This window comes from Lemur catta, chromosome 6, assembly GCF_020740605.2.
Source record: "Lemur catta isolate mLemCat1 chromosome 6, mLemCat1.pri, whole genome shotgun sequence".
NCBI classification, from domain to species: domain Eukaryota; kingdom Metazoa; phylum Chordata; class Mammalia; order Primates; family Lemuridae; genus Lemur; species Lemur catta.
Genome location: NC_059133.1, coordinates 56,152,024 through 56,164,133, shown reverse-complemented (window position 1 = coordinate 56,164,133; position 12,110 = coordinate 56,152,024). Strand labels below are relative to the sequence as shown.

At 42.5% G+C, this 12,110-nt stretch overlaps 1 protein-coding gene across 1 annotated transcript in view; it reads right to left on the bottom strand.

Annotated features, from left to right (window-relative positions):
* LOC123639812 (keratin, type II cuticular Hb1-like) overlaps positions 1 to 12,110 on the bottom strand; it is a 29,623-nt gene that overhangs the window by 6,926 nt on the left and 10,587 nt on the right. Inside the window, 1 exon segment of the mRNA XM_045553946.1 lies at positions 252 to 399. Within this exon segment, the coding sequence (XP_045409902.1) occupies positions 252 to 399 (148 nt within the window).

Genomic DNA, 12,110 nt, shown 5'->3' with positions numbered 1-12,110 from the left:
GAGATGCTAAAGACATTAGCACCCAATGAGATTTTCTTCACCTAATCTTAAGAATTGAAACAGGCATGAAAGAAGAAGAAATTTCTCATCAGGTATTTCAATGATATTTACTGCTAGGGGTCCGTACCACCTAAAATTATCATATAAAATGTCAGCGGTCCTCATTCTTCATTTCTAGGGAGACTGGCCTGGGAATTCCATCTCCTCCCAGGATCTCTAGGTTCAGGAAGGGTGTGATCCAGGACACCCACCTTGTCGATGAAGGCAGCGAACCTGCTGTTGAGGCTCTTGATCTGCTCCTTCTCCTCGTGCTTGACGCACTGCGCGTTGGGGTCGATCTCCAGGTTGAGGGGCGTCAGGAGGCTCTCGTTGACCGACACGGTGGTGATGCAGGGGGGGCTGGGCACCTACACGCCCCCGGAGCGGTAGCAGGAGATGCCGGGTAGGGGGCGGCGGTGATGCAGCAGCGGCCGGGCCGGGCCCGCAGGCCGAGGCGCAGCTGAAGGCTCGGACCCCGCAGGGGGTGCGGGGGCGGGAGGACAGGCAGGACATGGTGCGGCGGCGTGGGCCGTGGCGGGCGGCTGCACCCAAGGCCGCGCTGCACCTTATACGCCCACCCGCGGGCCCAGGGAGGGAGCTCGCGGCCCGGCGTGTACGAGCTTGGAGGGCTCGGCCCTCGCACCTCGAGAGCGGGGACTCGAACTGGGCCTGGCCGCCCGGCCCCCTCCATGAAACGGCGGCGTTGGCCTCCCGCCAGCGCTTCATGGGCCGGGAAGCGCGGGGTCGGCTCAGCGCGCGGTGTGCCGCGGGCGGAGCCCCTACGCCCCTCTGCCGGGACTGCCCGGGAGCGCTGGGTCCCTGGCTCCGTCCCCAGGACGGGCGGCGGGGGACACTCGGCCACCACGTGGATGCAGCCCCGCGCCCCGCCCTGCCGGCGGGGAAGCCTTGGCCTCAGTTAGTTGCGCAGCGCCCGCACGGTGTGGGGGGCGAGGGTGCACGTGCGTGTGGACGGAGGGGCCTCTGAAGTCACTCCTGCGGCATGACCTTGGACAGGTGAATAACCTTTCTGAGACTCAGTTTCCTCACATGCAAAATAGGGGTGACAATAGTAATCATCTGAGAGTTGCTGGGAGGATCTAATGAGATAATGGACCAGAAGCACTTAGGGCCCTACCTAGCACTTAATATGAGCCCCATAAATGTTTGTTTATTTTTTTGTTCTATTTATTCTATTGTTATTAATTTGTCATTCATTCTGTGTCCCTTTGGGCAAAAGCTTTCTCTCCTTTTTTCTCTTTCTCAGAACTCAGCTCATATCTCCCCTCTTCTAGTAAGCACCCCCCAACCCAAGCAAGCAATTATTCCTGCACCCCTCTCTGCTCGGCTTGGGGCCGGCAAGGGAGCTGTGTTTACGGAGTGCTCACAATGTACCAAGTACTGTGCTGAAGGCTTTGTATACTATACGATTTCATCTAACACCCAGAGCATCCTTCTGAGGTTGGCATTATTGTGCCTGTTTACCTGCTGATTAGGAAGGTGAGCTCAGAACAGTCCAGTAATTTGTCTAAGATCATACACAGAAGGTTCCACGGAGGGGTGGAGTTAGAATTTGGGGAGACTCCCCAGCCCTCTTCCACACTGGCCTCTCCTAGGGTCTGAGTCTTTGAGGGCTGATCAAGGGTTGAGTTGGAGGCAGGAGCATCAACTGCTGGGCTCTGGACTCCTAGAGAAATGGGTCTGATTCAAAGCCTCTCTGTCAACTGATGCTTGGTCATGGCCACCGACTCTAGAAGACCATAACCCACCACAAAGGAGGTTAATTATGTGTGCAATTATTGGCAGAGGAAACCAGAGTGTACACTCAGCAGCCATCATTAAAGAGAAGCATGCAGACCACCCTTAGCTTCCTTTGCTTTTAAATATGAGTTATTATTGTGCAAACGATAATTATATCTTGGAACTCCAGAGGTCATCACAGCCATCCCTGTCTTTGGGCTGCCCAGCATCTCATTTCCAGGGAATGCCCCATTGTCCCCTTTGCTGTCCTTTCCACACTCTTATGGGCTTGAATTCCTTTGGTCCAGCCTTGCTTTGCTTGCAGCAGTTTAAGGCCAGCCTTAGTTCCATTCCCTGTAGAAGATAGAGCCCAACTCCACAGTGTCTTGTGCATCTACCCCCAGCTTGAGCAGGAGTCACCAGCTGTGTGACTAGTGCTTGGCTTCAGGATTAGGTATTTCTACTCCAATTTTCTTTCAGGAATAGGAATATCAGAGAGGTCTTCCCTTGGTGTCTCCTTCACAAGAGGAAATAGACTCACCCTGAAGTGTGGATGATTTAAATTAGACTTACGGAGGTACTCACATGATTCTTCTTGCTTGGACCCCTTTCTGAATTTTGATGGGTGGATGGAGCAGACTTTCTGTGCTATCAAAATCAGTGAGGATGTTAATAATCAGCCCTTATCCACACATACAATTAAATGCATTTAAAATCCAGAGAGACATGAGAGCTGCAGGCTGAGTTGTACTTGCTAAGAACACAACCTGAAGGGATGGAATTGAAAGGTTTCACATCTAGACCACAGTAGTCCTGCAAACTGTTAATACTAATCCCTGGCCCAGCCTTGGGGAAACATGCTCCCTGGTGGTCTATTTATTATTCTTGGAAATCAGGGTGGGGTAGTGGTGGGGTGGTGGTGGGAAGAGCAATGAGGCATGGGAAATTTCAGACATAATCAAGGACATACTCCTGCATAGACCTCTATATGAGACGAGGAAACCTCCATTCATAGCCAGATCTTCTAGAAATTATCCCCCTGCCCCTTTTATTTCTAACACACCAGTCTGTTGATAAAAAACTAATGTCTTGGTTGTCATGCCTCTTCTTTCCCTCCCAGTGAGTCCTGGGAGCCAGTGTAAGGCAGGGCGCAAACTTGTGTTGAGTACCCATCAGGAGCCAGGCTCAGAGCATGAAGGAGGAGACTGCGGTCCTCAAGCAGGGCAGGCATCACATGGAAGACCTTAATGCAAAGCTGCAGGACACCTGGCTGTCATGGAGCAACACCCTGCCATGGGGACTTGGCAGAAGAGTGAGCCTGCAGTATAGGGACCTGGGGCCAGGGGTCAGGGGAGAGTCCCTGGGGGAGATGACCCTTTGGTTGGGTGGGAAGAATGTGAGGACTTGGAAGAGCTGAGATAAAAAGGGGAGGAGGACTGAGGCAGAGGGAATGGTGCAAGCAAAGGCACAAAGCAGGGGAGGACAGAGGATATGAGGGGAGTGGTAGGCAGTTCACTTTGGCTGAAAAATAGGACATGGTTGAGGCCAGGGGGAAGGATTCTGTAGGTAATCTAGAGAAATTCTATTATCTAGTATGACTTTAGCAAGAGAATTTGAAGAAGTCTGTTGTGTAACCATAGCCTTTGCAGTAGAATCTGGTATAGATCCTATTATGAGGGGTAAATGTCTAATCATTGCCTCATTTATATACACTCCAAGACATGGAAAAAGGGACCTCACAAATGATGCTCATCCAGAAGGGTTAAAGTCTCTTGGCAATGTTCTCTTTAACCTATGAGTAGCAGACCAACGTTCTGTTTCTGACTGATCATGGGGCAACCAAGGTACCATCAAAACTCCTAACCCACATTGGCCTTTTGCTTTCCATCCATTAAGGCATGAGGTTGCCCATGTATAAGATTGGCCATGAAATCCTCCACAAATAAAAGGATACCCAATGGGTACACACAAGGCCCCTTTTCTAGTTCTATTGTTCATGGATACATTACTTGGAATGATGGAATTAGCAGTTTTGGGCCAAGGATCTGAGGTGAAGTCATTAATATTACAAGTTAAAAGAGCACTATTATACCCTGGCACATCAGTCAGTTTGCAAGAAGATCCATTTAGGCTTTTGGTGCAACTCTGTCTTGTGATACACTCATTGGTCCTGGTTCTTGTATCCCACGACTGGGTTGAAATAAAACTGGTAGTGAGAACAAGTGAGTCTAGAAGTCTAACTTCCTAAGAGGGACCACTAGTATAATTTGAACAAACAGATGCGTTAGGGATGTTGCTAAAATTATCCAGTGGGTGGATTTTTTAGGTAAAGATTTAGGTTTGACATGACAGATCCAACACTCTGCCAAGTTACCCTCAGAAGTTGCTGATTGTGAAATTCTAATTATACCATTATCCTGTCAGGTGAAAGAGGCAGGCCGAGCAAGGAAAAATTAAGAGAGGTAAGAGTTTCCTGATGGCAGAGAAATCTTGATCTGTGATCTTGGGAAAGCTGTCCACATCTAGAGTACTGTCTGCCTCTGTGGAGAAACTTCGCTGGTTAGCTTTACCATAAGGTCTGCCATGGGTGCACCATTCCAAGAGTCTGAAGGGGCCCTTTTGAGTTGTGAGATGTGGACCCAAGGTTCAAGGCCCCAAAGTTTTGCTGCAGTGTGGGTGGTGAGAATAATTTGGTGTGGTCTCTTCCAATGGGGTTCAAGGGCAATCTTTCTTTGATGTCTTTTCCAAAACACCCAGCTGTCCTCAACTGGTGGATCATGAAAAGCTTCCTTTACCTGGCAAAAATACACTTTGGCATGATGCATTAAAGCCTTGAAGCATTTAGCCATACAAGAGTTCAGGAGAGTGGGAGATACATGAGGTTCTATTATTAGGGGCATTGACCTTGCAGTAACTATTTCATAAGGAGTCAATCTGTGTTTCATAGAGGGAGTGGCTCTGATTGCCATCAATCTGCAGTACCTTTGACTAAGGCAATCCCGTCAATTCAGTTAGCTTTGCCTAATGCTTTTGTTTTTGTAATACCTTATTTAACTGTTTCACAACTTGTACAGTGAAACAAGTACCTCTATGCTGGACACTGCCAGGAATGCCTCAAGAGGGAAACATTTTCTAATAACCTTTAAGTTATTATTATTTAACATTGGTCTTTTTTCATGGGAAAACTTCTATATAACCAGAAAACATGCATTGAAAATGGCAATCAAATGAAATCCCTCTATAAATGTTTAAATGACTTATCAAGTAGCAGAAATGTACCTGAAGTTTTGATTGTCTTCTCTGGGTTATGGGTTTGACAAATCAAACATTGGTCATAAACCATTTTAGCAATTTTAGAACAGTAACTACACCAGTATTTTTTCATAATTTGGATCTTTTTATCTCTTCTATGATGAGTCATGGATATAGAACTTTTAATAATGGAAACTTTAAGGACTCAGGAATGACCAGGTATCTGTCCAAGCTCTCCATGAGTCCGTATTTAACATTTACATCCTCTTAAATACCAATTTTGTTCCCCTAATTCAAGGGCATAGGTTTTCATAGGTAATTTGACTTGGATCAGGGGGTTCATTCAAATTGCATTAGCAATTTCAGTGCTGGCTGACTTAGCATGAAAATATGCCAAACTATTTCCCTGGTATTTAATTAATTTTTATACTGTTTGATGTTGGGTAGCAGTTTTATAAACCAGTCTGTCTCTTCATTAGAGTTCTGGGAGTTCTTATCTAGTCCAATGGTATCATCTTAAGGTTATCAGAAACCTGTACTTGCCAGAGTCCTTTCTATTCTTTCCATGAATCTCCTTGAAAAAGGAACAATTTATGGAGGTAGCTGATTGCAAATGCTTTTTGAGAAGAATCAACACCACTGTTTGTAGATGACAAAGACTTAGAATGGCCACAGTTAAAAAAAATCTGATGAGAGTTCATTTTAACCAGCAATTGACAAGGAAATTGGTTGTTTCTGTGGTAAACAATTTAGATAATAACTAGCATTATCACTGATAGCTTTATACCTGAACAATTATATTTCTATAAATTTCATACAATTTCTGAAACAAATATTAATAACACTGTCATATAAATATAACTGAAGAAGGTTGAGCATTGCTTACTATTTGACAATGCTTCCTATATAATTTAGCATATCAAATAAGCCTAATTAGTTCATATCTCTGTTTTAAAAGGTGAAAGAAACATTCTTTTTGATGTCCCAGGGGCCCAATTGCAAAATCTCCAAATTTGTTCAAGTTCAAGAAAAATATTTAATTTAGAATTTGATTTTTGGAAGTTTGTCAAAAATATCAAAGGTTTAAAACACTTGTTCAAAATAGAATCACAGGTTACTGTGAAATAACAGTCATTCATTTAATCAGAATTATAAAAAACTTTAAAAGACAAACAGAAAGTTAAATACTTGTAGAAAAAACATTAACTCTTTAATAGGACTCAGTTTTCTTAAGTTATCAAAGACTTAATAAAGACAATGTGAAGCACAAGGAATGATCTTGAAACAACACAGAATCTTTGTTTCCTATGCCAATTCCCTAAAAGTAAAGAAAGACTTCTCACTATTTCCTGTTAAGAGCAGATCAATATTCCAAGAAAAATCTTATTGTAACAGAGAGGACCAAATTCTAGTTTTTCATCAGTGTACTTTTGTCATTAGAGCTCAATTTTTAGAAAAACTTACAAATAATTCCCTTCTAATTTTAGCCAGATTGATCACATAAAAAATTCCTTTTAAGATTCATCTTCCACAAATCTTCTAGAATCTTTTCTTTTCCAATTTTGGAACAACCAATCATTCTACTTTAGGACAAAAATTTCTGTTTTTTTTTTTTTTTTCCTTACTGACAACATATCTTTTATGTGAGCTTCACTTAACCAAAACAAGTCTTATTTTCCTTGCATATGGAATTGTTTTAATTAGTATATGTTTATAAACTAAAAATAAAATACTAAGCCTCCCCTGCTGACTGAATGGATTTCCTTTTGGCTCACATCTCTGATACCTCAGTCATCATCAAGATGGACAACAGCCAGGACCTTAACATGGACTGCATGTGGCTGAGATCAAGGCTCAGCATGACGATATTGCTAGCTGTAGCTAGGCCAAGGCTGAGTCCTGGTACCACAGCAAGGTGGGTGGCACAGAACATCTGCCTCCTAGACATGGCAGTGGGAGGGAAGCAAGTTATCTATTAGAAAAGACTTCTTTTGTCTGGGGATTCTGATCCCTAAGGATGGTAAGAGAAGGAAGGGCTGCCTCTCTGATGCTGGGATGGCAGAGCAGGACTGTCATGTGTGGTTGCACAGGCTGAGCACTGCACAACCTACACAATCATCCCTGTTGTACTGAATGGTTGAAATATACCATCCTGAGCCTTATGAGCATCTCTGCTTTTCTCAGTGTGAGGAGATGAAGGCCACAGTGATTAGGCATAGGGAGACCGTACACCGTACTAATGAAGAGATCAACAAAATACTAGAAAACTGAATTCAACAGCACATGAAAAAGATAATTCACCATGATAAAGTTAGCTTCATCCCAGGGATGCAAGGATGGTTCAACATACATAAGTCAATAAATGTGATTCATCACATAAACAGAAGCAAAAGCAAAGACCATATGATCATCTCAACAGATGCAGAAAAAACATTTGATAAAAGCCAGCACCCTTTCATGAAAAAAAAAAAACCCTCAACAAACTAGGTATAGAAGGAATATATCTCAAAATTATAAAAGCCAAATATGGCAAACCCACAGCCAACATCATACTGAATAGAGAAAAGTTGAAAGCATTTCCCCCTAAGAACTGGAACAAGACAAGGGTGCCCACTGTCACCACTTCTATTCAACATAGTGCTGAAAATCCTAGCCAGAGAAATCAGGCAAGAGAAGGAAATAAAGGGGTATTGAAATTTGGAAAGAAGAGGTCAAACTATCACTTTTCACTGATGATATGATCTTGTCTAGAAAAATCCCAAAGACTCCACCAAAAGACTTGTAGAATTAATAAAAAAATTCAGCAAAGTCTCAGGTTATAAAATCAATGTACACAAATCAGTAACATTTCTGTATGCTAATACCAGTTAAGATGACAGTCAAATTAAGGACTCAATACTATTTACAATAGCTACAAAGAAAATAAAATACCTAGGAATATACTTAACCAAGGAGTTGAAATACCTCTACAAGGAAAAGTACAAAACACATGAATTCCAAAGAAGCTTTATTCATAATATTCCCAAACTGGAGACAACCCAAATGTTTATCAACAGATGAATGGATAAACTAACTGAGATATGGTCATACAATATAATATCACTCAGCAATAAAAAAGAATGAACTACTGATTCATGACACAACATAGATAAATCTCAAAAACATTATGCTAAGTGAAAAAAGTCAGACACAAAAGAATATATACTGTATACCTCCATTCATATGAAGTTCTAGAACTAGCAATACTGATCTACAGTGATAGAAATTAGATCATTTCCACCCTGGGATGGAGTGGAGGCTAATGGCAAAGAGGCATGAGGATATTTTCTGATTATGGAAATCTGTATTTTCATTCAGTGGTGATTATATTGGAACATACATTGGTCAAAATTTGTTGAACTGTATTTTTAAGATGTGTGCATTTTATTGTATACAAATTATATCTCAATAAAGTTGATAAAATAATGCTTTAAAACTCATAAGATACTTAGAAATAAACCTAAAAAATATGTGAAAGAACTATACCTAGAGAAATATAACATTATATGAAAAGTTATTGGAAATAAAATATAATAAAGAAGGCCTAAATAAATGAAGAGATATACCATGTTCATGGATAAGAAGCTTTAATATCATAAAGATGTTAATTCACCTTAAACTAATTTACAGAGTTGATGCAACTAAAATCAAATTCTGAAAAAGGATGTACATAAGTCTAAAGTTGATTCTAAGATTTATGGGGAAGAACAAAGGTCAAGAATAGCCAAGGAACTGATAAAAAAAATAAATGGGTACTCTCCTTTTCAGAGATTATAATTTGTTATAAAGCTATAGTAATTGAGGAAGTGCAGTACCCACACAAAAATAGACAAATTGATCAATGGAACAAAATAAATAGCCCTAAATTTATATGTAAATAAATACTTTTGATATAAACCAGAGGTGGTATGGCAGATCAGTAGTGAATGGAAGGACTATGCACTGGTTCCAAATAAAATTGGATCCTTGTTGTCTATCATACACAAAATCAGTTTAAAACAAATTTAAATCATAAATTTCAAAAGTAAAACCAAAACTTTTAGAAGAAAAAAGAAAGACGAAGAAGAGAAATTCTTACATATGTGCATGGGGGCATGTAGAAAAATGTTCATAATACAACCTTTGTAAGAGGAGTGAACAAAACAAAACAATAACTGAATTACATAAAGTGTGGTATAGTCACACAATAGCATACTACCTTATTGGAGGAATCTTAGTTACATAATGTTGAGTAAAAAGAGCAAGTCCCTGTGTGATACCTTTTTTATTAAAAAAAAACCAAGAGAAACTGAAACAAGTACTTTTAGGTTTATGCATGTATGGAATAAAACTGAAAAAAAAAAAGGAAGGGAATTATAACACAGCTTCGGGGAAGTGATTACCTCTGGGGTGATAAGCAGAGGCGAGGGTAGGACAGGAGCATGCAGGTGGATGTCAGTTACTAGTAATGTTTTAGTTTTTGGGTCAGTAGGTGGGTACATGGATATTTCACTTTCATTATATTACTAAATAAATAATAAAGGTTATATGCTATTTATAAGAAATGAACTTAAAACATAAGGAAAGACATAAATTGAAAGTAAAAGAACATGTTAAGGTGATTGGTTAGATCAGAGTGCATTATTCATAGCAGGGGTGACTAATTTTTCATGAAACTTATTTCAGTATATGTGTATTTGTATGTAGGTAGTGACTCATGATATAAAATATATTTCTTGTTTTGACTTGTGGTTAAAAAAAGAGTTTGACAGCTAGTATCCTAAAGAACTTCTTGCTGAAGTATGTCAGCAGATACGTGCAAAAAAGTTCACAGCAGTGTTGTTTGTTATGACAAAACAAAAAGCAAATGTGAACTACTCATAGGAAAATGGAGAACTATCCATACATTGGAATACTATACAGCACTGAAAAAAATGAACAGAGCTCCATGCCTCAAAACAGATGAATCTCAAAAATATTGAGGAAGAAAAAGCAAGTCATAGAAGCATACAGACAGTGTAATTCTATTTATATGAAACTTAAAGGTAGGCAAAAGTAAATCATAGCTTAGGGATACACCCATAAAGTAATAGAGAAAAGCAAGGGGATGATTAAGATAAAAACCCAGGACTGTGGTTACTTTGGGGATTGGATGGGGTTAGGGATGGACAGTGCTGGGACCAGCATGGGTCCACAGGAGGCTTTGAAGGACTGACTGGTGGGGACACAAGGATTTGTTTTATTATTGTTGCTATTTAAATCATTAAATGCATGTTGTACATATTCTTTTGCATGTTATGAGAACGTTATAAAACAAAAGGAAAATGCTGACAGCAGCTTGTGCACTCTAGTCCCTGCTCATTCTTCTGGTTTAGAGTCATTGCCTCACCAAGATTTCCTACTAAGTCTTGGGACTGGCATCCCCAGCCCCAGTTTCTCACCCTCCTGTCCTTCTTCGACATTGTTACCAGATAGGCCTTCCTGAATCACATCTCACATCAGGCCACTGTCCTGCTCAAGCACCTTCTGTGGCTCCCCATTGTCCACTCCATAAACCCCAACTCCTCAGCTCTACACATTTCCCACCAGAAGTAGCCTTCCTCTCCTCCACTTTCCTTCAAGGCCCACAGCAGCCCAGGAATTTCGATTTTCCCATCTGGGTTCACAGTATAGCTCCCTTTGACCCCCTGCCTCTGAGGCCCCCCAATCAGAACTCTGTGAGGTCACAAAGCCCCCTGGAATAAGAGGCCTAGTTCTCAGAGGCAAGGATTCCAGGAGCCTTGAGCTGGAGCCGGCTTCAGTGCTCAAGGGAGGCTTGGAGGAGACTACAGCTCCTTCATCATGGTGAGACTTGTCTGCACAGCTCATTGGTCCCACTGGGATGAGAGGCCTTGGACTCCACCCAGATCTGCTGCCCAGCCAGGCAGAAGTTGTGTGTACAGTTTTGGGGAATAGGAGAGGAAAGAGTGGGCGGTGGGAATACAGCAGAGACTGAGATGATGTTTTGCAGTCTGTCCCTGTCTGTCCCTCCACTCTCTGTCTGCCCTCGAAAGAAATTTGCACTGGGCTGGTTTGAACAGTTCCTCCTGTCTGGGTTGAGGGTGTGTGTGTGTGTGTGTGACTTTATCTGTACCTCAGGTGTACAGCAAAGAGCATGGGCTTAAAATGCAGTTTGTCCCAGCCAGTGACTGGCAGGGTCACACACTTCCCTCTGGTCCCTACTTCCTTGCACGCGGTGGATGTAACGAGCATCAACTTGCCCAAGGAAAGCAGTTGAGACGGTCACATCCACCCAGCCCGCTTCACAGGTGGTCCTGAGCCCCAGTGAGACAGTGACAGTACAAAGATTTGATGTGTCAGGCACTGTGCAAGTGAGTTACTGTCCGCAGGCTGCTTATGCATTGGCGTGTGGAGGCAAGGTGCAGGGAGGGACAGGGCCCGCTGATTTTATAGACAGCACTTCCCACAGTGGCCTTGGGTTTGGGGACGGAGCTGGAATCTAGATCCTAATTACTGGTTTTGATTAATAGCATTCACCAAGATAAGGAGGTCCCTTTATGGTCCTAGATTTTTAAAAGTATTTTTAAAATTAGGAATTACTATTGAATTTTATTAAATGCTTTTTGTGCTAATTTAGATGACCAGCTGTGGCAAATTAATCAATTTCCTGGAGTTCAGTTATCCCTATTTCTGGGGTGATCTCAGTCCAAAAGCCCCCCTCGACAGATTGCTACCCCGTGCTGCTGCCCGTCGTGCCTGACTTCAGGCTTCCCTTGGCATCTCTGGGCCTGGGGGGGCACCGGCCACTGTGCCAGCCAGTGCACTGCATCCTTTCACCACCCCGTGGGGATAGGAAGGACTCTCATTCCCACTGCAGATGGTGAAACGGGTGCCCCAGAGAGGTTAGATGACTTGCTGGTGACAGCAGGTGGACGGGTGGGTGCTGGAACCACTTTGCCCCCGTCTGCTGTCCTCTGCCACCCCACCCCACAGTGCGAGGAGATAAAGGCAACTGTGCAGAACCACGCGCAGAGCCTGAGGCACAGCAAGGAGGATCTGAACAA